This window comes from Microtus pennsylvanicus, chromosome 4, assembly GCF_037038515.1.
Source record: "Microtus pennsylvanicus isolate mMicPen1 chromosome 4, mMicPen1.hap1, whole genome shotgun sequence".
NCBI lineage: Eukaryota > Metazoa > Chordata > Mammalia > Rodentia > Cricetidae > Microtus > Microtus pennsylvanicus.
The window spans coordinates 49782134-49808838 of record NC_134582.1 but is presented as its reverse complement, the minus strand read 5'-3'; the positions used below and the strand labels follow the sequence as shown (position 1 = coordinate 49808838).

The window sequence follows — 26705 nt, the reverse complement described above, 5'->3', positions numbered from 1 at the left end:
AATAAACCTTTTCCTCCCTGGGCTTATTTTGGTTCAGGTGTTTATTACAGCAACAAGAAGCAAACTAGAGCAGGAGGGAATCGCCAGGCATTACCAGCCCTTTTCCACCTAGGTCCTCAAGCCAGTTCCACTCAGGGTCTTTCTTGGCTTCTAGAAGAGAACTCCCATGCCAGCTTACCTGCAATGATGGCGATCTCCATCACGCTGTAGGACATCCCTGGGTTAGGCTCTGTGGACAAAAGTGAAAACCTACGGTGAGAAAGGAAGACTCCCCACAATCAGAAACCAGTATGCACCCCCTGGTCACTTGTAAGCAGCTTGGCGATTGCCTGCAGAGAGAAGAACAGAGTGCACCAGACCTCTGCTGGAAGGCATAGACCCAGTTCTGCATGCCTACTGAATCAGGCTGAGCATACCCCGTGATTCCCAGGGCACTCCAGAACCATGCCACTCCCCGTTAAATCCCAGCACAGACGCCAATGCTCACACCTTGTAGATACCCATTGACTTTTCCCCCTGGGTATAATATATTCACCATCTTGGAGTGAAGACTACCTTGGCCAGGTATCTATGGCAACGCAATGAGCAGAAAAAACGAAGGTAGCTATGTTTGTTTATGATAATGGCAATGGGACTTTTGATACCCTCTAACAGAAGAAAGAAGAAGGTCTCAAGACCCTCAGCTGAGACTGGGTCGTGACTCTCTTCCAGCTTTTCCCACATCCAAGTGATCTTTGGAGATACTAGGACACGCACACAGGACACACAAGTGTTGTGATATTTTGTCTGTATTCTGACAAATAAAGCTTGCTTGGAGTTCAGAGGATGGAGTTAGAGTTCAGGAGATCTGTACAGAGAGGACACAGGAAGTGACAACACGGGAAAGAGAGAGGAAGTGATAAGGCAGGATGTAGACAGGATCTTGGCCCTGAGAATTCAGAGAGGTAAGAAGTGACTCTGACTGTTCCTTCATTTCTCTAATCTTTCAGCTTTCACCCTTGACATCTGACTCCAGGTTTGTATTGTTAAGACTAATTAGGATCACGCTTCATCTGCCGCCCAATGTAGGGAGCCATGTGTAACCAGACGTTTCTCTCCCACTCGCCTGTTCCCAAATACCCAGCAGCTACTTCCCAAATTACCACACAGAGGCTTAATATTACTTATAAATGCTCAACCAGTAGCTTGGGATTAATATTAACTAGCTCTTAAATTTTAAGCTAAACCATATTCCTAATTTACACTCTGCCACATGGTGGTACCTTTTCTCAGTATGGCATGCCCATCTTACTTTCTCGGCATCTGGCTGGTGATTCCTGACTCCACCCCCTTCCCATCATCCTTAGTTTGTTCTCCTTTACTTTCTGCCTGACTACTGGCCAATCAGTATTTTATTAAACCAGTTCCAGCGACAAGTCATTATGGTGTACAAGAGGATTATTCTTTTTTTTTTTATAACACAGAAGATTAACCAAAAGACTCCACGACACAGCTTCTATGAGTACACAATTCAAGATGTGAGACTTTGTGGTGATACAACTGATTGTGTATATGTTTGTCTGGTATATGTATATGTCTGTATGGTTATGTGCATGTTTGTTAATAGGTACCTGTGTAGTTGTGTGTATGGAGGTCAGAGATCTTTCTTGGTGACTTTGTACCTTATTTTTTGAGACAAAAATCTATCTATCGATCTATCTATCTACCTACCTACCTACCTACCTACCTACCTACCTACCTACCTGTCACAGACCCTAGACCTCACTAATTCTGCTAGGATGGCTGACAACTGGGTTGTATGACTCCTCTTCCTCTGGCCCTCTAGTTTTAGGATTACAGATGCCTCCTACCACACCTGCCCATTTTATGGATTTTATGGATGCAAATTCAAGTTCTTTGCCAGCTGAGCCATCTCCCCAGCCTCTGATGTGTCTATTTTTGGGTTATCCACATTCCTTTAAGTAAACTTTTACCCATGCTCTCGACAAGAAGCCCCTCAAAACTCACTGGTTGGTCAAATTGGACTTTGATGGAATCACTACTTCAGTCTGCCATCGGAGCCGTATCTGGGGCCAACAGACAACTGTTCATATCATCTTAGGAAAAGTTAACGCAATACCACTCTATCCGATCACAGAAGCCCACGTTGGCTAGACACTCAGTAGTGGTTATCTGTGGTGGGATGAAGGTCGGCACCACTGTGTTTATAACACAGGCCAGTTGATGGTCTGCTCATACCAAGTCTGGCTTTGTTATTGCCCTACACCTGCTCTCTCAAGGGTCCTCCTGAGAGATGCCGGTCATCATCGGCCATTCCACAGGTTGAACATTCAAGCTCAGGCATGTGACGTGCCTTTGGTCACACAGCTCATCCAGTGGCAGCCTGGGACTTCATTATTCACTTGGGGTATACTTTCAGTCTCTCCCTGAGTTTTCTTCCCAAACCCAGATCTTTGTATCAACTGTACAGCGGGAAAGGCCCATCCTATGGAGCTATCCAAGTTACTGAAGTTGCTGTTAGTACTTGCCTGTGGCTTCTGGATCTGGCACACTGCAACCTCCTATAGTGCTTCCTATAACTACTACAAATGCTATCTCCTCTCCTTGGGGGCACAGGAGAGTAGGGGAGTTATTAGACTCTGGAGATAGCAACACTAAATTAGAAATCTCAGTACAAGCTGAAGCAGAGAGGAACACACCACGCTCAGGGAATCGTTGCAATTGTAGTGCAATGAGACCATTCTCCACAGGGCAGTTACCATGTACTTGCCTGGATCTGATAAAACACTGGCTGCTAGAGTCTGGCGGGGCAGTGTGTTGGACATAGCCAAGAGGGGAGGCTCAGGTCAGCCAAAGGTCCTGGGCAGGTCCGCTTCCCTGGGTCTGCCACCCACCTACCCCCACATACAGCTTGTCTTCTAGGCTCAGACTATATCCATTCCACAGATTCTTTCCTTGGTGGTCATCTCCAAAATGCTGGAACTCCGCTGCAACTTGACTACACCTTCACCAACATTCTCTCCCAGGCTCTCTCCAGGGGCTGTGAGCTTAGCACATGTGCCAAGACTCCTGTTCTCTTCAGGATCCCTTCAATCCTGGGGCTTTTACTGCAATGGATGCTGCACCTTCACCAATGGTCTCTTCTAGCTTCTCACAGTGCCAAGCCTCAGCTGCTGTCCATGAGCAAAACCAGTATCCGGCTAGAAAACTCTTCCACATCGCCAAGTTTGGCTGCCCGCAGGAGATGCAGCCTCGGCCTTTACTGGATCACAGCTCCTGTGTGCTGGCCCTGAAGGAATCCTTCCAGAATATTTTTACCACAGAGATTCTGGTTTCATCTAATAACCACTCATTTCTCAGCCCCAAATGACAAGCAGGAATTTTCCCAACAAGGCAAAGGTTTCACATTAGTCGTTCTGGGTCTCTTGGAAGTCACAGCTGATTCTTCATTCCAAGCAGACCAGAACTGATGGAGAAGGGTCATCTGTCTATTGGTTAAGGTTATTTGTCTATCTGTTGCTTTCATTGATTAATTAATAAAGAAACTGCTTGGCCTTTGATAGGACAGAAAATTAGGTAGGCGGAGTAAACAGAACAGAATGCTGGGAGAAATAAGCAGAGTCAGGCAGTCGCCATGATTCTCCCACTCCAGACAGACGCAGGTTAAGATCTTTCCTGGTAAGCCAGCTTGTGGTGCTACATAGAATACTAGAAATGGGTTAGATCAATATGTAAGAGCTAGCCAATAAGAGGCTGGAACTAATGGGCCAGGCAGTGTTTAAAAGAATACAATTTCTGTGTAATTATTTCGAGTAAAGCTAGCCGGGTGGCCGGACACAGCCCGCTGCTCCACACAACACAGAACCTCAGATTCCTAATAGCATACGAACGGCCCCGATGAAGTCTTTGCTTCCCTCTGAACTTTACAAGGCAGACCTCCATCACCTGCACTGCTCTCAGTATTATTCTCTAAGTTCCCATGAAACAGCCCACTGGGTTCTCAACATTCAGTGGATTTTCTGATCTAAAGTTCAAATGCCTCCACAATCCTCCCCAAAACACATGGTTAGGTCTGTAACAGCAATACACCATGAACCTAGCACTGATTTCTGTCTTAGGGTTTCTATTGCCTGGGATAGCCTGAGACTGTCCACTTGGGAAATACTGAATAAATATAAAACTAAAGCATGAACGGATGCATGCATATATGAGCAAATGGATTTAGTGGCTGGAATTCTGTGTGACCCATAAAAGTATATATTTATTTAGCTCAAAGTTCTGGAGGCTTGGAAGTTCAAGAGCATGGTGCTAACATCTGCTAAGGGTCTTCTTATCACATCAGTAAATAGCAGTAGGAATCCTATGATAATCTGCAATGTTATTCTCCACACAGTGCAGCTACCATCTTCACTATAGAAGCTGTGACTACTTTCAAGGGACCCTCAAGATTAGGTTTGTTGACATTTTCTCATAGAAGTAGGGAATGGGGAGGGTTGTGGATTCTTGCCTGGATCTCAGCCATTCCCTCCTGCACCCATATACTGTCTATATGAATTTTGTAAGTTGTGGTACAACCCTGGGTCTTAGCAAAGCCAGAGCGCCAAGACAGGTGTCTCCATTATGGGAAGACATAGTCCTGTTACAGGGAGACATAGGACACCGTGGAGGAGATAGACTTGGGCTCCAAAGGTCGTGTCGGGATGGGCATCCTTCCCTGTGTTCCTGTTGTGGTTTGAATGAGAAAAAATGTCCCCCGTAGGCTCATGGATTTAAATTCTTAGTCCCATGCTGGTGGCACTGTTTGAGAAGGTTATGGAACTTTTAGGATGCGGAGCTGTGGGGGAGGAGTAAGTCACTGGGGCAGGCTTGGAGAGTTACAGCCCCACCCCACTTCCAGTACTTACTGCCTGCTTCCTGTGTGCTGTTCAGATATGGTCTCTCAGTTCCTTGCTCCACCATGCCGGTCTCCTGCCATGCATCCCCAACCACTATGGACTAGCCCTCTAGAACTGTCAACCTAAATAAACTCTTCCCTTTGAAAGCTGCTTTTGGACATGGTATTTTAATCCCAACAGAGAAATAACTAGTGAGTGCCACTTGGACTCATGCTTAGGAGGTTCTATGCCCAGGATTTGCTCACACGAGGACCTGGGGGGAGGGGCGGGATGCTATAACTCACAACTCAAGATTTAGGTGCCCGGGCTATTGCTACACGTTCTTCTGCTATTATCCTTCTCTCCTCTCCAGAAGTTCTTTTACACCACACACACAAATGGCATTCCCTCACAATTGATCAGCTCACTTGAGCGATAGTACATACAGAAAAGGAAGAAGGCTTTGTGACCATTCTTCTAACAGAGAATAAAACAGCTTCCCCCTAACCTGAGTCCAGGACAGCAGCCCTATACAACTGAAGGATGGAGCCACTTCTATCATATAGGCTCTCCTCCAGGGAGGACCTGTGTTAAGGGTGGACTGTGAGGCATACAGGGTATTAAAGGCAGGAAGGGCTAAGGTGACAGTTCATCAGTGAAATCCTGGCCTCAGAAGCACAAGAACCCGAGTCCCATCCTTACTATCTGAATTAAACAAAAGGACATCCAAACAAGCCCAGGTGTGGTGGCATCTGCTCAGAATCCCAATGTGGGGGGGGGGGAGGGGGGATGGAGAGAGGTGGATTCCTAGGGCTCCTTCTTGGCTATCCAGTCCAATGGATTCGGCTGCAGGCCAATGAGAGACCTTGTCTTAAAAACAAACAAGCAATGCATGGTAGCCAAGGAATGACAGAGTTGTCTTCTGATCTCCACATGCGCACATTCCCATATGTGCACCTGCACACGTGTGAACACACACATACAAAGAAGGTGCCAAGTATTCTCATGTATTCATGGAGTACTGTAAACAAAGAAGAAGATACTGTGTCCCCTAGCTCCAACCCCCACAGACACGGCCTGAACAGAATTTCTAGGAAATTCAAAAAGACGGAAGGAGAGAGAAAGGATTCCAGTAAAGCTTTGCTGGATGTCAGGTTCCTGGGGGAACTGGGGGACCCGGAATCTGCTAGAGCTACAGCAACACCACACTGCTTATGCCTGTGGAAAGTTGGCCAGTACCATCAGATAACTGAACAGGGTAGATATCTGGACAATACCAAGGCCACCAAGGTTCTTGGTGAACTTGTTCTCCTTTGGAGGAGAAGCCCACTCCAGGAGCTGCGGGTGTGGTTTTAACACACAGGAATAGGGACATGGCAATGAGTCTGCTGTCAACTAAGTTGTTGCTTGGGAGCTGAAGTCAGGGACAGCAGATGCCGTGTGACAGGAGTGATCCACTGTCCATGCTTGGGAAAGGCCAACCTCCCTGGACACAATCAGAGAAGGCTGAGAGCCTGGCTGCAAGGCAGGACAGAAAGTGGGGAATGGCCAGTGAGATGGCTCAGTGGGTAAAAGCGCTTGCCACTACAAAGGCTGCTGACCTGAATTTCATCCTTGGGCCCCACATGGTAGAAGAAGCAAACTGGCTCCTGCAAGCTGTCTTCTTGCCTCCACATGTGCAATATCTATATCTATATATGTATTATATACACAGATGCACACAGAGTAAATCATTAAATAAATAAAAAACTCAAAAAAAGAGAAAAATGCAGGGTGCGTTATGAGGAAAGAGATGAACTGCTCACTATGAAATTCAGCAGAAGCTTTTCATCAACAAAACAAGAATTATAACATAGATCCTAATTTCTTACAGCCTTTCTCTTTTTCAGCTATAAACCTGCGATTCTTTAGAAATCTCACCAGAAAGGTTGTCTACAAGGAAAGGAAATGTATCAAACTATTTGTGCAACCTTAGTGGTCTCTGGTTTTTTAACCTCAGCAGTTTACAATTACATCCAAGACATCTCAAGAATAGCTCACTTATCTATCTATCTCTTAGCAAAAGACCAAGAAGGAGAAAGAGTTTCTGAGCAATCTTTAGTGGCTTAGCTTGCGATCCAGTGAGATGATGTGTATGGTATGACAGTTAATCTTTGTTCCCAATTCTCAACTTGACTGCATCCGAAATCAGCTAAACCTCAGGCAGCTCGGCACATCTGCAAAGGATTTTTTAATCAGATCAGGCAGGGAGACCAAACCCAAATCTGGTCTACACCTTGGGGAGGTAGCCAGGACAAAAGGACACGGAAGAAGGAGACTATTCCATTTATCCCGTTGCCATCACTCTTGTTGGGAAGTCTATCTGCGATGGTGTAGCATCCGTCACAAATACTAGAACCTACTTCTTTGGGATCCCAATGTAGACTACAGGAATCCTCCAGCACTCCAGTGCCGGACTGAAATTGCTGAGATATTCAGTCCTGAGAGACTACAGGATTCTCAACCTCTCCCTTGTAGACAGTAATTACTGGGACTACCTGGACCGTAACCTATGAGTCAATGGAAAAAGAAAAACCCTTTAAATACATACACTCCTTCTGAGTTCAGGTCCTTTAGAGGACCCTGACTAATACAAATAGATAGCATCACAATTAGTTGTGACTCACCCTTTAGAGATTTGAGAGACTTGGGAATCCTCTTACTTTCTGTGCATTTTGAGAAGCCACATATTCAGGCTCTCAGGCATGTCTTCTTGAGTACCCTTTTTCTTCTAATCTCCATGCTTAAGGCTATATTAAAATATCTTTAATAAAATCTCCTCTTCTTTATCCCAGCTACTCCTGAAATTCTTTCCAGTGTCATCACCATGAATCCTGGTTTGGCTTTAATCAACGACCAGAAAGATCTAGGGGATTTCCTATGGTGGGCGAGGGAAGCAGTGTGGGACGACGTTGGTGCACCCCACTGTTTCACTATGAGAATTTGTTCGGTTATGAATAGTAAAGGAAGGGGGTACTGCTTTCATCATCTGTGGAACATGGTATGTAAGCACTATGGAGGGAAGGAGCTAATATTCTTGGATCATGGTGACCTTCTCCAGTGCCCATTATCTTTCTTGAGGTGGGATTACACCTTGGGGTAGTATAAAACTTTTCCTGCTAGTGTTCTTCCCTCTCAGAGACTCCTTTCCTTTTTGGCAAAGCAGAGGTAGGAAATCCTGAACGGGGGGAAATGATGCAGCCTAGATAACTACTTCTCACCCTCAAGCTCAAGTGTGCACGCACAAGAACCCCCCGAGGACCTAGAGAACCACAGATCAGCCTGCCTCTACCCCAAGACCCTAGGTAGTCAGTGATGGGGGGCAGAGAACTTACAGGTCCTTATGTGACTAAGAGGAGAATCTAAGCTGTCATTTTCCAGGATCCATCTACCTTGGTTTTTGAAACAGGGTCTCTCATCGACTTGGAACTAGCTGATTAGGCTGGGTTAGCTCGCTAGTGAGCTCTGGGGATTCTCTAGTCCTCCTGACTCTGCTACCCTAGTGCTGAGATTACAATATGTGGCACCAAACATGGCTGTTTTTAAACATGGATTCTGGGGGAATCAAACTCAGGTCGGTCCTCATTTCTCAAGCAAGCCCTTCACCAACTGTGCCACCTCCCCACCTGATCTGAGAACTCACTGTTCTCATATATTCTCAGGTGCTGCTCCTGCTGCTGCTGTTGCTGGAGCCTGGATCTAAGGACCACTGAGTTCATGGCTGAATCCATTGTGCTCATGGCTGTTCATCTATAGACTGCAGGAATGCTAAAGCATTACACCCCACCCTGGCAAAGGTGACAACAGGCTTTGGTAAATAGAACCAAATCCCCCATACTTCTCTCATCAAACAAAAATGAAATCACATCACACCTCCGTCCATCACGACTCCTGACTAGTGTCTCCTTTCTTTTCAGGAACCAGCCAATGTCACTAAAAACCTAGCACAATCGAGGACTGAGAATCTGTCACCTTCCTCTTCTCTGCTTGCCCCCATTAACTGTTGCTGGGGACAGGGGAGATAACTCTTATACATAACTCTGATAAATGCTCGTATCCTTCCGATCAATGGCTTATGAGAACACAGTGTTTTCAGCCTTGCTCTCTGGAGGCTAAGCAAGACCTTAGCTGAATACACACGGTAAGGGACTACAGCGAGACAATGAGGGAACCAGCACTGCTGATCACACTGAGACAATGAGGGACCAGCACTGCAGATCACACTGAGGCAGTGGAGGAACCAGCACTGCAGATCACACTGAGGCAGTGGAGGAACCAGCACTGCAGATCACACTGAGGCAGTGGAGGAACCAGCACTGCTGATCACACTGAGGCAGTGGAGGAACCAGCACTGCTGATCACACTGAGACAGTGGAGGAACCAGCACTGCAGATCACACCGAGACAGTGGAGGAACCAGCACTGCTGATCACACCGAGACAGTGGAGGAACCAGCACTGCTGATCACACCGAGACAGTGGAGGAACCAGCACTGCTGATCACACCGAGACAGTGGAGGAACCAGCACTGCTGATCACACTGAGGCAGTGGAGGAACCAGCACTGCTGATCACACCGAGACAGTGGAGGAACCAGCACTGCTGATCACACTGACAATGGGGAACCAGCACTGCTGATCACACCGAGACAGTGGAGGAACCAGCACTGCTGATCACACTGACAATGGAGGAACCAGCACTGCTGATCACACTGAGACAGTGGAGGAACCAGCACTGCTGTTACTTTAAGGGCATCAGGGCTGTGAAGAGGAGGTGCAGAAATGCTTCTCCAAAGAAAGGGCTCTTCACTTCCCAAATGACAAAGGAAACAGATATCCCCAGCTGTCATGAGGACAGGAGGGGATTATTCATCCCCTTCAGCATTAGCCTCACAGCTCTGAGCTTCTTTAGAGATGATGTAGCTCAGGCAGACCTAGACACACCCGTTACAGCCCCACCCAGGCACTGACGGAGAGAAGATACTGAGGATGCCATGAGATGCTCTTAGAGGCTCCACCTGCTCAGCGCACATCCCTGCAAGGTCAGCACACTTACTACAGACAGACAGATTGGTGAGTGAGTGGCAGCTCAGCCCTGGCACTCGGGCCTGAACTATCCTCGGGGAGTGAGATGGTGCTTATATTTTTGCGTCAAGATGGTTGTCCAACCATGCAGGATTATTGTTGGTCCGTGCTGAGGATCAAGGACAGTGCGGGGCGTAGGTCAGGCCATCGGGATACTAGTTATTATCATTGCCAATAGTGTTGCCATGACCTGGGTTAAGATGGTATGTTGGTTTGAAGGAGAATGGACTCATAACTTATATATATATATTTGAATGCTTACTCACCAGAGAGTGGAACTGTTTGGGAAGGATTATGAGGTATGGCCTTGGAGTGGGTGTGGCCTTGTTGGAGCTATGTCACTGGGAGTGGTCTTTGAGGTTTCAAAACCCTGCACCAGGCCCAGTCTGTCTGTCTATGTGTCTGCCGGCTCCTCTCACTTGCTGCCTGTGGGGCTGGATGTAAAGTTCTGAGTTATTGCTTCAGTGCCATACCTGCCTGCTTCCCACCATGAAGGTCACAGTCTAACCCTCTGAAACTGTAAGCAACCCTTCAATTAAACACCTTTTAAAAATAAGAGTCACCTTGTTCATGGTGCCTCTTCAAAGCAATAGCACAACAATTAAGCCTGATAAAATTCTTAAAATATAGGCAAAATCGATGCTTTTATATAGCATATGGCAAATCTGTCACCCAAATGATGAAATAAGCCCTCTAGGTATGGAGTCAGGAGAAATCATCTGGAATGGGAAAAGATCCATGTTCAGGGATGTGTGTTGCAGGGTGGCTTGGAATCTGAAAATTAGGCACTGAGGAGATAAGTCAGTTGGTAAAGTATTTGCCATGCAAACATGAGGATCTGGATTTGAGCCCCAAAATCCATGCTAAATAAAAACCCCTGGTTATTGGTAGTATTAGTGAACACTTGTAATCTCAGTGCTGGGAAAGCAGAGATAGGCAAATAGGATACTTAGTAGCTGGAATACCAGGCCAGTACGAGACCCTGCCTCTAAAAACAAGACAGAGGGCATATCTGGAAGTGTTGAAGAGAGGTGAGACAACAGCCATGCTAAGGGGGATAAAAGACTCCATCCTGCAGGGAGGCTCATTAATTCCAGGATGTCCACCACTCCAAACACTTAAGAAAGTCCTAGAAACTGACCAGACTCTCTAAGTTCTCTCTATCATTGCTGTGGGTGACCCTTCTGTATGCTGTGAATATGCATTCCTCTCACTGGTTAGTAATAAAGCTGTTTGGTCTATGGCAAGGCAGGATAAGGTTGGATGAAACAATGGGGTAGACGTGAGGAAACAGAGGCATGGCAGTGTCATGGGGACGGCTTGGCTGGGTCACTGGTCTGGAGATGCCCATGGGCCTGAGAAGCTATTGGAGTGGAGATGTTAAATAGAGGAGGATAAACTAGTAGGAGCTGAGGTTGCAGCAAGCAGCGTGAGAGAGATGCCGACTCACTGCTTGCAGTCCTCACTGCTAATGTCTCTAGCACAAGACTATGTGGCCAAAGTCAAATGGAATCTATGGTCATACTGGAGGAATACTACCTATGTGTGCTTGCAGGAGTCACCTGTGAGAGAGACAGCACATGGCGGCCCACAGGGGCCACTTTGTGCTTTGTGGAGGGAGGAGGAAGACATTCTATTTTAAAGAGCCCAGGAGGAGTAAGAAGGCAAAAGACTCCCATAAAGTACCTACGGTAAACATATGCTGAAAATAGGAGGTACAAGGAAATTACAGCTACAGTTAGCTTAGACAGCAGATTGGGATTTTTATCTATTAAGAAGTATACAGGATCTGTACCTATGTGAAGAAAATTATATTCAGAAACAGCAAAGAATCAGGTGGATATACAAAACACACTCTTAGGATGGCTGAACGTTTAAAACACAGCATTCTTCTAATCTTAAATTTTGAGATTTAACAGAATTCCCCACTCGAATTTCAAGAAAGATTCTGCTTCCATCTTACCAATGACCTCCGGCGGAGTCTCGTTGTTGCAGAATATTTTAAGGTGTTATGCTTCATTTGTTTAACTAAGTCGGTGAAGCTATGATTATTTGCCTGTCTAAAACATCTGATGGCCTAATAAAGAGCTGAATGGCCAACAGCAAGGCAGGAGAAAAGTTAGACAGGGTTGGCAGGCAGAGAGAATAAAGAGAAGGAGGACTCTGGAAGGAGAGAGGAGCAAGAGAACAAGGAAAGGAGGATGTCAGAGGCCAGCCACCCCGGCACCCAGACAGCCACAGAGTAAGACTGGGAGTAAGATACACGGAAGGAAGAAAAGGAAGAAGCTGAGAGACAAAAGGAAGATGGGATAATTTAAGAAAAGCTGGCAAGAAACGAGCCAAGCTAAGGTTGGGCATTCATAAGTAATAATAATGCCTCAGTGTAATCTGTTTGGGAGCTTGGTGGTGGCCTCTCCCAAAAGCCAAAAGAATAAAGAGTAAAAAACAAACATCAGGATCTTACCTGCATCTAATGAGATTTTAGATGAAGTCAAGGGTAATAATGGTGAAATAGATACATTAGATTTTTAAGGAATGCTTTGGAAGAATAAACCACTGGGGGGTGATTCCCCATTTCTTAGAGTTTTATTCTGAGAACAGAACAAAATCATAGTAGAATTGCTACAGGAACCCTAGCGCAGCCAGTTCTAGCAAATAGAACCACCAGGAAGTAAGGGAAGTTTCAGGAAGGAGATATTCAAAGAGGGAGACTCTTAAGCTGTTTTAAAGTTCTGTCCAAGCCATTGACTGGTCACTACCCTATCCTTCGTGGGACAAACTGGCCATAGGACTTGCAGTGGTTTGAGTGGGAATGGCCCCACAGACTCCTGTATTTGAATACTTGGTCCCCAGTTGGTAGAACAGTTTGGGGAGGATCAGGAGGTGTGGCCTTGTTGCAGGAGTTGTGTCACTGGGGCCCAGCTTTGAGGTTTTAAAAGACTCATACCATTCCCAGTGTGACTCTCCCTCTGCATCCTATCTGCAGAGCAAGGAGTGAGCTCTCAGCTGTTCCTGCCATCATGGCTCTGCTCGGCCATCATGAACTAAAATCCTCTGAAACCGTAACTCCTAAATTAAGCATTTGGTTTTATAAGTTGCTTTGGTCATGGTGTTTTATAACAATAATAGAAATGTAACTAAGATAGAGATGATAGTGATGAAAGAGATGAAGCAAAATATGAGGTTAAAGGCTCTAGTGGGGTGGAGAAGAGGAGGAGGATTTATCACAACTAAGGATGTACGAAAGGTCTTACTGAAACTCAGTACTTTGTAAGCTAATTAAAACCTATATATATATTTTAAAAGGAATATGAGTGAGAGAGAGAGAGAGAGAGAGAGAGAGAGAGAGAGAGAGAGAGAGAGAGAGGCAGCCAGACAATGATGGCCAGTGATGGACAGGACCCCGCCGTGACCGGGACTGCTTAGCTCTGCATGCCTCTTGCCATGAACTTAAGTCTGCACCTCGTATCAGTATCACCAGAGGAAGACGGCTATGTGAGGGTAGGAATCACTGGATCCCTATCTCCTTCGTCACAGAAATTGCTTTTTTTCTGCCCTTACTGTCAATTTGTCTCTTTAATTGGCTTAAGGAGAATAGGCAGAGCCTGGTGTATAGAAGCAGCTGAGACCTGGTCTCTGACTCTAGTGACTCCTGCACCGAGCTTTGGAAGGTTATGTCCAGTCCTGGTTCCTGGTCATATGACCAAATGTCCACTTCACATATCAGCCACTACCCTGCCTCCACGGGCCGCTCCCCCTGAAACTACAAGAGTAAAGAAACCTTGCACCCCTTAAATTGTGTCTCTCAAGTATTTTGTTACAGAGCTGTAAGGGTAACAAACACAAACATTTAGGAAGGGAAAGCCTGCTCTTGGTTGGTTAACTGTACAAGCCCAGGTCACAGACTGCAGCTTACTGAGTGACTCGTTTATATAAAACCCTCTGTAGGAATGGAGGAGGTGACTTAGTAAAACTTGCCTTGCAAATGTAAGGACCAGAATCTATGTTTAAAAGAAAAAGAAGCCAGATGCATATCTGTAACTCCAGCACAGGAATTCCTGGGCTTCACTGGCAGGCCAGCCCAGTCTACCTGCAGACTTCCAGGCTAGTAAGCCGCTGGCTCAAACAAAACTGCTTCTTGAAGAATGACACCGTACGCTGTCCTCTGGCCTCTCCAAGTACACCCCATATGGGGCATGTGCTTCACGGTAGGCTCTGTGCTTTCTGAGCTCCCGGAAGCAAAATGGCAGCATTTCAAGGCTTAGCAGGACACTGGCCCGGTGACCAAATGAAAGGCACTGCACACCATGCCTCTAGCAGTTCCCAGAGGTCCTCCCATCATCACTGCTGCCGATGCAACTACTCAGCATACACTGGGATTCTCTAAACAGAGCCCACAGGAATATTAAGCTTCCAGAGACACTAGTGACCGCCATGTTTTAAGTCTCTGTCATGGGCACCGGCAGAGGTATGTATTTTTCATGCACGTGTGCCTATGTGGGCTTTAAACACACACACATGTGACTCAAGTACAAATCAGCAGCCCCTGTGCAGCCCGGAGTCACATCATGCTGCTTCCCAACCGGCTCTTGTGCGCTCAAGCTTTTTGCTTCTCTAAAGGACTTAAATCACTTAAGAATAGAATTGCATTTTCAGCCTAATTAGGAATCTAATTACGCGGATTAATGTCCTTGATCAGTTTGCAGCTGTAAATAATGATGATTTAGTTAGCCATGATGACTAACTCTAGGGGGCCCATTTTCTGCATGCAGCCGGGGAGCTGTTCTTTCCTTCCGGGGCAGCAGCAGATCCTGTGTCTATAGCAAGCAGAATAGCTGGGCAGGAGGGGTGGAAAGGAGTTTCGCAATCTTCACTTGGACAGTGTTATGTGTGTGTGTGAGAGAGAGAGAGAGAGAGAGAGAGAGAGAGAGAGAGAGAGAGAGAGAGAGAGAGAGAGACAGACAAAGAGAGAGTAGGCGTGCATTTGGGTGGCTTGTAGGTCAGAGGTCACTTTTCGGTTTTATTCCCAGTACACTGTCCATCTTGACTTTTGAGGCAGGGCCTCTCACCAAGACCTAGGGCTCTGCAATTAGCTAGGTTACTAACTGGTAAGTGGGCCTCAAGGGTCCTCCTAACTCCACCTCCAATGCTGGAACTCTAAGTGTACACTGAGCCTGCCAGTTTTTCTACGTGGGTTCTGAGGAACAGACTCAGGCCTTTAAGCTCCTGTAGTAAGCACTTCACTAGCAGTGACCTCCCAGCCCTTGGATGGTGTCAGGACAAGAGGCTGAGCTTTCACAGTCCAAAGCAGACAGCAGAGCTCCCACAGGCTGGGGAAGCAAAGGAGTGCCCCAAGGCAGCAGGGCAGCGTGTGGCCCGACAGAGAAAAGTGCACTGGGAAAGCACCCTGGAGGGAAGGAAAGGCTGGGGAGCAGGAAGTGGGTGTCCTCCCTGTCTTTTCTGAACTGTTTCTCTTCTTCCTGTGACCGGTAGGCTCAGAGAGAGCTTCAGGGCTACAAGACCCGGGCTGAGTGCGCAGAGGAGAAACTCCCTCTCAGCCCTGTAGCCTGGCTCTCGGGGAAACCAGACGGATAAGGACCAGGCGGGAGCAATGCTCACCGTTCTCAACACTGCACACTGCTCAGACCTCCACACACTGGAAGCAAATGCCTCCGAAGATTTCTCAGTTGAGCTCAGCTTTCCTGGAAGACCTTAGGAAAAACATCCAGAATCTTAGGGTATTTTAGAACTGAATATTCAAGATTGACATTCATTTTGAAAAACCAGTGCTTTCTGTCATATTGGGTCTCTGGGCAACCCCACAGTTGGGCTTACAGGCTTTTGAAACGGGTATGGCAGGAGACAGAGTGCATTTGGGTTTAAATATTGGGAGCACATTGGCTGGGTGCGGGTAAAGACAGCAATGTGCAAATAAAATCGCCCTTTCCAGTGGGGGACACAGGGAGCCTGGAATTTGGGGACAGGGGCCTTGACTCCACCCCAGCCACATGGGCTCTGGTTTGCAGAGATGAACATGAGACTATCCCGAACGGCTCCCTTTGGGTGGCACTTACTACACGAGATCTCTTCTTATTATCCTCATGTGTGCCCATGTGTTCCTAAGTAGACACACACACACACACACACACACACACACACACACACACACACACGTGTACACACATGGCTTCAGAAACCAGAAGCCTGACTTTTGCTGTGGAGAACCCGATGACAGGATGTTCAGGGCCGGCGCTTCCTTATCATGGGGGCCAGTCGGCTTTCCTGAATGTTTCCCATGGCGCTATTTACCCTTCTCTGCACCTCCAAATCCTGTCTGCTGAGTATCGGGGCAGGAAAAACACCCATGTGAGTCACCAGTTCACTTCCTCTTTGTATCTGGGATGGAATCAGGAAGCGACCAGCTCATGGCCCCACCCCTGACCTGTCTTTTGTCTGCTTCAGGAGAGATAGGTCATTTCTCTCCCCCATTCCTGTCCTGCTAACCTTTTACTGCCTCCTCCCGTTCTTTCCCTAGCTGATGGAACGCCCTATGAACTCCTGTCTCCGTCTGTCACTCTGGCAAGCTCCTGCTCCATCTTCCCCACTCCCTATCCAGGTCTTGTGATTTATATTTGACCATATTAGTTTTTAAAACCAAAGAAGCCACAAATGCACATATAATTCTTCCTCCTGCCAGCTGAAGTTTCACAGCACAAACAAGTAGCCATAGCAATTGTTTTGGATGGACCCCACCCCCACCCCTGTGTGCTGCCCCACAGCTAGTCAGAGGAAAGTCAACAAACTTAGATCCACTTTCACTTTAGGAATTTAAAGGTGGTGTGTTTGAGATCTGAACCCCCGGAAATGGGCAGACTCATACAGTTTCTGCTGCGATGATGTATCTATCCCTCACCACTTAACCAGGGATCTCACTCCTCGAAGGCATCTTTGAGTCCTGACACATTAGCTCTGGGGAAGGAGAGTCATGGAAACAGCATCTCCTGACAGACTGCCATGATTATTTCTTTATTTAACATGAGATTTTGTTTCATCAAACTGAATAACAGTATAAAATAAGTTACCAAGAAAGTCACTAGGCAGCTGCAGGATTGGGTTCATTATTCAATCAAGATTAAAGACTCCTGATGGGGAACAATCTAAAACAGAATAGATTTCACATTCTTGTATTCTTTTAAAGTATGGACATTTTCACACAGGAACAAATTAATTTTCTATCTTATACCTTTCAAATTATTGCTCTTAGATTTTGTTTTGGTAATTAAAAACTGAGACTTTAGGAGAAAAGAACAAGAAGATATGAATGGTAGAACCCATAACTACCATGAGCTCATCTTCCTCCCTTCCTTTTTCTTGTCCTAATACTTATTCCACTATCACTATCATGCTCGGTTTTGTTAATACGTTTTTACCATTTGTCTGCCTGGGTGAGTGATAGACAATGAAAGATCCTGAAAGATACAAAAGCGGAGTCTTTTCATGTGAGCAGTGAGCAGATGCTGTGGGAGAGAGGTTCTAGAAAGAGGGTGCAGTAGTTTGAATAGGTGGTGGCACACGCCTTTAATCCCAGGACATGGGAGGCAGAGGCAGGTGGATCTCTTTGAGTATGAGGCCAGCCTGGTCTCCAAGAGCTATTTCCAGGACAGCTAGAGCTGTTACACAGAGAAACTCTGTCTCGGGAAATAAATAAATAAATAAATAAATAAATAAATAAATAATCAGAAAGAACGGCCTCCATAAACTCATATTTGAATGGAATGACGCTATTAGGAGGTGTGGCCATGTTAGAGTAGGTATAGTCTTGTTGGAGGAAGTGTGTCACTAGGGGTGGGCTTTGAGATTTCAAATGCTCAATTCAGACCCAGTATCTTCCTCTTCTTGCTGCCTACAGATCCAGCTGTAGAACTCTCAGCTACCTATCCAGGACCATGCCTGCCTGGGTGCCACCATGCTTCCCATCATGACAATAATGGACTAAACCTCTGAACCTGTAAGCCAGTCCCAATTAAATGTTTTCCTTTATAAATTTTGCTATGGTCATGGTGTCTCTTCAAGGCAATAGAAACCCTAAAACAAAGGGATTCTTTATAAATGCTGGAGAAGAGGTAACTACAATTAGGAAGAATATTTCCAGGGTCAAGGAGGATGGCTCAGTAGGTAAAGGCATTACCAAGCTTGATAAACCTGATTGCAACCCTCAGGACTCCATGTTGAGGTCAAGGCCACAGGAAGGAAAACTTTAACACTGTTGAAAGGTCAGGAGTCCAGGCCAGAAGTTGTAAGCAGGATTGTGATTGGAAGTTAGTAAAAGGAATGTCCATAAGGAGGGAGAGGCAAGAGGGTCATGAATAACTTATTCTATATTTCTGTAAATGGAATTATTAAATCACAATAATCATTTCAAGTATTAAAAATGAAGGTGGTATTACAGCTTTTCAAATTCACATGAAATACGTTACTATGGATGGGGGGTGTCACTAAGTGAGAATTTTGGCTGAGCATATGTGAGGCCCTGGGCTCCAGGCCCTGAAGTGAACCCAACAGATGATAAGACATACTCCCCAGAGACTTGCTTTAGAGTATCGGGGAGGCTTCCCTGAACTGGGGGCTCTGCGCCTGGTGATCTGGACTGGGATCCATGAACAACACACTCAGAAGGGCAACTCCTTACTACCTGCTCTCCACTCTGGCTCCACACACGTTACCTAGAACCCTTTCACAAACAACTGTGCTGGGCTGTGTATGAGCTTCGTGGTAGAGTTTGGTATGTGCAAGGTTCTGAGTCCAGTCCCTGGCACCACTCAACAAACAAAACAAACACTCTGTCTAGGTTCTATCCTATTAGGACTACTGGCTGAAGTTGCAAGATCCCTGATAAGCTTAATATTAAATAAACAGGACTGTTTCAGTGTCAGTACTGTCTGCTGGACCCACAGACGTTCACCTGAAATCCCTAGATGGGCTAAGTCGGAGAAGGTTGAAAGCTAAGGTGAAATCTAAAGATAGTCTATGATGTTGTCAAGCAGGGTGTGTGTGTGTGTGTGTGTGTGTGTGTGTGTGTGTGTGTGTGTGTATGAAGGGCCAATGAAAACTCTTGTTGGCCCTCTATGACAGGGGAAGTCAAAATGGGGGCCAACCAACATAGCATCTAATCTGATCATGAATGAATGAAATGAAATTTATGCCCTGGCAATGCTGAAGCATGCATGGACAGCCCATACATGGTGGCTCTGTTGAACTTGTCCATATTGGGTTTCATGGTCTAAGTTGATGAGAACAACTGACCAGGTAGGTGAAATACCTTGACACCTCTACAGGAATCTAACGTCTCAGCACTAAAATGGGGATGGCAGTGCCAGCTTCACAAGGAATTATGAACAGTTCACACTTCACAACCAACCCCATGATCCCATTGGGTCCCCATCTATGTCACCCAAGAGCCCCTCAGTACCTCTGCTCAACCAAGGATCCTGGCCAAGTCTTTATATGTTCCTAAGCACGCTCTGCATCCAAGGCCATCAGCAGCTCAGTCTGCTGTGGTGTGCAGGAAATGAATGAGATTTCCTGGGTCTGAGTCTCCTGTTTCTGAGAACTGAGACTCTAGGGACAGGTCCAAGACAGCAGCTGTTGAGTGTCTGACCCAGGCCTACTTTATCAGCGCCCAGTGTGCAGCGCAGAGTCCCTGTATCCCCCCTCTGCAACTGCCTGATAAGAGGCTCGGCTACTGTTCCAGGCTTATCGGGGCAGACCTAGGTGGAGGGGCCGCTTCCATCAGCGGAAGGAGGGAGGGAAAAGGGCCCTCTGAGGAAACCTAAAACTGTCTCACTCACACACTGGCATGGTGGCTGTCTGTCCCTGTGGCTACCTTCTGCACCTGGCAAGTGCACATGATCCATCTCACTTTTCACTGGGCTATAGATCACTCCAGACCCTTTCTGATAAAGTGACAAGATGCCACCTGCATCCCTACTCAAGAAGTAGCTGGGCTTCAGAGCCACTTGGGATCTGAAGCCCAGCAGAGGCCAAGCCCTTCAAGTGGAGCCAGCTGAGCCTCCTTAGCAGCGTGAGTGTGCGTGCATGCATGAGTGTGCACAAATATGTGTAGCGAGGATACAGGTATATGGTATGAAGTCATTTGCCCTTTTATACAAGATCGTCCAAAGCACACCGTGACTCAAGGGAAAGAGAACACACGCCGTGGGCATCCTGTGGGTGACCTACTTTGTGGAAAGCATGAACTCCAATTAGGTCTGCCACTCGGGGCCCTGCCACAGTTGCTCTCTGCTTCTCCCGTGCGGTACCAAATTTATAAGGAGCTGCAAGCATCAGCCTTTATCCCTACCACAAATTCCTGAAGAGGAGAAGTTTAGCCGACTCACAGGTTTGGGAAGATTTGGTTTTCCATCAGTTGTCTCATTGTCCTGGACCAATGCTGTAGCAGTGTGTTGAGCTATACAACTGTCTCCTCTCTGTGAGGTCACGCTGTATCTCTGAGACCCAGTGCTTGGCTCTTTTTCTTCCTTCAGATCTTTCTCAAACATCACCTCCCCTGGTGACAGAGCCTCTGGCCATACTCTCTACAGTGGCACTCCTTTGGGAGGAAAAATGGCTCAGTTGGAAGAGTACTTGCCTTCCAAGCATGAGGACCTGAGTTGGATCCCTGGAACTCACATTTAAAGAAAAGTATGGTGGTGTTCCTGTAATCTCGGGGCTCAGGGAGCAAACAAGCATATCCCTGGGGCTCTAAGTAGACAGTCTAGTCTACTTGGTGAGAACCAGGCTGGTGAGAGACCCTGTCCTACTCAACCAAACCAAACCCTAAGGTGGATGGTGCCTGAGAGAAGACAACTGAGGTCACCCTATGACCTCTACATGCACATGCATACACATGCATGCACACCACCATATTTGCATATGAATACACATGACAATTCACTCACATGTACACACACACACATCCCTTTTCTTCTCCATCTTCCTCATCCTTTTGGATTGTATGTCCTCTCTAACCCTTAGCACGACCCAATGGAATGAACCTTCCACCGTGTGTCTGTCCACGCTCACTAGAATGTTAACTCTTCTTAAAGATCACTGCCGGTTTGCTCATTGTCACATCTTGGGGGCCTAGCCTCAGTATGTGACTTCTGGGCCACAGGCTTACTGGTGCTGGTTGAAGAGACAAGAAAGGAAACTGATGGCAAATTTAAAAAGACTACCTGCTCTTATTCCTAAGCCATCCCTCCACACCCACCCCACTTACACCAGTGACTGCTCTTGGGTGGCTCTAAATTTTTTTGGTAATTCTATCTATCTATCTATCTATCTATCTATCTATCTATCTATCTATCTATCATCTATCTATCTAACACCTGTCTGTCTACCTATTTATCATGTATGTGTAGGTATGGACATGCTATAGAACATGTGGGGGTCAGAGGGAAATCTGTAGGCGTTTGTCTTCTATGTGGGTACCAGAGATTGAGTTCAGTTTATAAGGCTTCACTTTATGGTAAGCGCCTTTACCAATTGAGTGATCTCATCAGCCCTTTTGTGACTTTAAAAGTCATCCATCCTGGCAGCCGGGGAGATGGACCCGTGGGAACAGGGCTTACAGTGCAAGCATGAAGACCAGAGATTGGATCCTAGGATCCGTGTGAAGAGCCAAGTGTGGCTGCTTCTGTACCTGTCCCCTCAGTTACACTGCCGTCCACCACTGTAACTCCAGGCTTAGTGAGAGACGCTACCTCGAAGGAGTTAAGACAGAGGCAACCGTGCAGGTAGCTGTTGCATTCCTAGCCTGCAGGCATGCACAGGTGCACACACCTGCACACAGGTGTATATACAGCCACATATTTCAGATGGACACCTCTATCGTGTGGTTCAGGGTGGTACCTGTAGATGAAATTCCACAACACATGCCCAGACCATCAGTGACTTCCTGACCTCCACTGGCCTGCCCTCACTCTTTCCTCAACCCCAAAGTATCACTCTACTCTACCGTCGGTGGTCTCATGTCTGACTGCTCTCCTGTCTCCAGGCATGGATCTCATGAATAAACCTGTGACACTTGTCACATCAGGGATGACACACGGCGTCACAGGCACAATTGGCAAGACAAGTCCAGTTCAGGGTCAGGAGGAACCTGCTTGTGCTTGGGAGGCATCATCTGATAACTGGCAGACACAGGCACACTTAACCTTCAAGTCTGAGGACTGCTTCCTGCGTGGGCGTCCCTTTCAGTAGGAGACATGAACGAACCCTGTTCTGGCGCCTTCCTTGTGGAAAGTTTGCCCACCCTGGGGTGACCAGTACTATTTTGTGAACATGGGAGAGGGACGGCAGAGCCCCAGCTTTAGGGTTGGGGGAGCCTGGCTGACAGGCAGTACCCCTGCTCCGCAGTTCCTCCTGAGCCTGCTCTGGTGAGGTGAGGGTTCTCTGAAGGACAAGGCAGAGCGTGTTTCTGCAGAGGAGGTGATGGGATGGTCCAGGAGTAACTATAAGAAGGTGGACTTTGGCTGGCAGCCTGGGCAATGCAGATCAGGGAAGGCATCGATGTGTTTTTGGGGACCAATTAGCCAGATGTAGCCTGGGCAGCATTAGGCTGCTGCTTGTAGTCTGATCTCAGCTCCCTTCCACAGCTACCAGTCCCTGAAGCTGGGCTTCTTGGAGAGCTGCAATGGGTCAGGCTGCATCTGGACTTGGAAGTTATAACCCTCTGTTAGTTTAGGTGAGGAGCTGGAAGGCTTTTTGTTTGTTTGTTTTTTCGTTTTTATTTTTTTTTCTACAGAGCCAGAGAATGAACAGTTTGAGGCTAGGTGAGTGTGGGCAAGGGTTGAACTCAGCCATCACAGTGAAGCAGTGTGACTGTGCTCTAATAATACTTTACAAAGACAGGCAGCAGGGCTTGGAGGATGCCTCAGGGTTTACCTTGCATGCACTGGGACTTGAGTTTAATCCAACCTTGTAATCCTAGAGTTTGTAATCCCAGAGCTGGGGGAGAGGGAGTGTCAGATTCCTGGGCTCTCTGGCCAGCTGACTTCCTAACTGGTGAATGGCAGATCAAGGAGCTACCTTGTTTCAAAGGAAATGCATGGTATTGCCAAGAATGAAACCCAAGACCGTCCTCTGGTCTATACATGAGTATACACATACATGCACCTTCACAGAGGAACATACACACAAACTTGCCGCCACACATACATTAACAATACAAACAAAAGAAACAAAGCAGTAGCTGGATTTGGGCCCTGGTCCACAGTTTTAGAGATCTCTGATTTTGGGTCCCACATCTCTTTGTCTTTTGCCTGTCATAGTAACATCCATTGAGTATGCGCCATGTGGTAGGCCTGGCCTCTCACCTATGCCTTCAGAACAGAGTGCTCACACTGCATCTTTAACCCAGGCCTGCCTGACTCCAAGCCTGAGGTGTTACAGCTCGGGATCCTAAGTAGGAGGTGTGCTGCCTCAGAGGGGCTACCCCTCTGTCCTGGGGAGGGCTCCACACGGAGGGAGTTCTTGGAAGAGCCATCTTCGGGTATCCTCAGGGCTTCCCAGTACAAAAGGCAGGGTGGAAGAACCAAACTGGCTTCAGCCCACAGAGCTGCTCCTCTGTTCTCACAGTCCTGGAGACCAGGCGGGTGGCATGTGGCCAGGGAGGGCTCCCTCAGAGAGAGTTATTTATCAAGAGGAACCCCCGGCCTGGCGGCTGACGGCTGGCACATGCTCAGTGGATAAAGCGCTTGCTATGCAAACCAGGTGACCTGAGTTAGGATCCCTAGAGTCCATATAAAGCCAGACGGAGCAATGCACATTTGTGACCTCAGTGTGTTGTTAAGGTGGAATTCAGAGTAAACACAAGAGAATCTCGGGAAACTTAACACTAGGTAGTTTGCTGTATGCAGAAGGGAAATAGCACAGGGGGGGAAAAAGACACAGAAACGGGGGGGGGAGGAAGAGGAGGAGGGAGAGATAGAGGAAGTAGAGGAGGAAGAGGAGGAGGAGAAGGAAGAGGTAGAAGAGGAAGGAGAGTAAGGAAGCATCAGCCTGAATACAGAGGGAGGGAAGAACATTAGCTGTCTCCAAGGAAGGAATACACTCTTGTCAATGAAGGCTCCACGGCGTTCAAGAGGGCTCCCAGGGCATCTGTGTTTAAGACACCATCAGCCTCACCCGCCTTTGACTGTGAAGCCCCCAAAGATGCATTTCCCTCCCTTCACCACTGTCTGTTTTCTCTGTGGTCAACAAACATCATTTCACTCAAATGCTTAAAAATAGACTGTTTTGAGCTGGCTCTAAAGGATCTGAGATTCTTGAGTAGGAAATAACCCAAGGGTTATTACCAAAGCCGGACACAAACAAACTTACTTAGCTTGTGTGAGGGAACTTTCTTTCAGTCTTGTTAATGAAAACTCCTTTTTCTAAACCTAATTTCCAGCACACATGAGGGCTGGTGTTGTGGATGGGTTCAAAGACACTCAGGGAGTTTGCGCTGAGTTCAGAGGGGTTCTGTGCTCCATCACAGGGTGCCACATAAAGCACCCACCAACTACATAGAAAGGCAGGCACCGTGTCGCTGTTTCTGGAGGCCAGACAGCTTCTGCACAGTGCAAGGACTTGGCATACCAGTCCCAACCCCTTTCCTGTTTGGTATCTTTCCAACTCAACCTGACTTCAGTCATTCTCCAAGTTACAACATCAACCAGCATAGAAGAACCGAAAGCTTGTTTCTTCAAACACAAGGGGATTTGTGCGTGTGTACGTGTGGGGGGTGGGGGTGTGCATGCACACATCGGGGTGTGTCTTCAGGCCAGAGGTGACCTGAGATGTTGTTCCTCATTTGAGACTGGATCTCTCTCTGGGGCTCTTTTCTCAAGTGTGTGAGGTTAGCTGGCCAACAAGCCCCACGAAACCACTAGTCTCTGCTTTCCCAGCACTGGGATTACAGATGTGTACCACTGTATCACACTTTTCTAAGGATTAAAGTCAGGTCCTTGTATTGCATAGCAAGCGCTTTCCCTAGTTCTCTGTCTCCTCAGCCTACACACGCCAAGCTTTGATTCTGATAGGTTAAAACTGTATCACGTGAAGATGAGATTCAGGATTACCCAGTGTTAGCTAAAGTTGGGACCTGGGTGAGTACACTGCATGGAGTCACTTTTCAAATACCCGGGTTCCTGTCTAGCGATGGGCTCAGCCACAGGGAGATGGTAAACAATATGATCCCAAAGCTGAGTCTGTGATAGAATGCCCTTCAACAGAACTGGATGCTTAGCAGTCCAATCACAACGTATACCTGCTGCTCTGTGGGCAGGAATAGCAATTATCTTCACTTCTCAGCCTGGAGGACCATGACAGGGTGGCCCACATAACTCTGCACAGTTTGAGGTAGGGATGCATGAGCTAGTTCACCAACATTTGTGGATAAATGGTTTCCACCCTAGAATTCTCTATCCAGTTCCTCTTTCAACTTTCCAGATTTTCTTTAACTTTTAAAATGTATGTATTTTGTTTCGTTTATGTGTGGTGTGTGCACATGTGCCCATGTGTGTGCAGGTACCTGCAGAGGTCAGAAGATGGTGTCGGATATCCTGAAGCTGGAGTTATAGGCTAAGGGCTACCTGATGTGTGTTCTGGGATCTGAAAGGTTCACCTTTGACCTGAATGCGTACCCTAACACGTTCATGCACCTCCTCATGAGTGAAGAACAAGCACACTTCACTGCTGAGCAATCTCACCAATCCCATGCTTTCCAAAGTTTCCTCATGGTCTCAACCTGCGACTGCTGAGGTGGGGTTAAGAACTGTCTTCATGAATTAGGCAATGGTGATGGCACACACCTTTAATCCCAGCAGTTGTGAGGCAGAGGCAATCAGATCTCTGAGTTTAAGGTTGGCCTAGTCTACAGAGTGAGTTCCAGGATAACCAGGGCTATACAGAGAAACCCTGTCTTGAAAAAACAAAACAAACAAACCACAAAAAAAAAATAATTTTCTTCATGGGATTAATTGGCAGAATGCCACACAGGGGTCTGGTCAAAAGGTGAACAGCGAGCCACACCGAGAATGCTTTACAGTAATTCTCATTTCTAGGAACTGGTCCTCTAGAAGGCTCTGCGGAGATCCAAGCACACGGTGTCTTCACAGGGAGCAAAGCTAACAATGAGCAATGGCTCTGGCTCTGAGAGGCACTGGACTACAAGTTTCACATCCATCTCAGGGCTGAGCCATCAGACACGTCCCCTGGAGGTGTGGTTCCCAGTCCTCTCACCCCCTACTCAGCTGTCTCACACAGACGTAATCTGTGCATTTCTCTACATCAACCAAGATGAGATTAGAATCACCACTGTTGGTGCTGGAAAGAGAACGAAACATAGCAACAACTGCAGTGGAGATGTGAAGCAATACCATCATTATTGGGACTGTGACACTGGGTGGGGACCTCAGGAGCGAAGCCATTCTTTTCAAACTGCAGGGACATGTGACCAGGAGAGCCACTCTGTTAGATGTGCTGGAGTGGGGGAGCCTGTGCCAGCTGTTCATGTGTGATACAGACCTCCTGGTTCTCTCATGGTTTTGGAGCTTGACCTCCTGACCGGGCTCCGGCCAACAGTAGCCACGTGCCCCCGTGTCTCCTACAGTCTTCACACAGAAAGGACGTGCTGGGTCAGAGACATTGTTCTCAACCTTGGGAGATG

The 26705-nt window shown here is 47.1% G+C and overlaps 1 protein-coding gene across 1 annotated transcript in view; it reads right to left on the bottom strand.

Annotated features, from left to right (window-relative positions):
- Window positions 1-26705, bottom strand: part of Gypc (glycophorin C (Gerbich blood group)) — a 44388-nt gene that overhangs the window by 4768 nt on the left and 12915 nt on the right. Inside the window, exon 2 of the mRNA XM_075969042.1 lies at window positions 179-229. Coding sequence (XP_075825157.1) covers window positions 179-229 — 51 coding nt within the window. The remainder of the gene's footprint in view (window positions 1-178; window positions 230-26705) is intronic.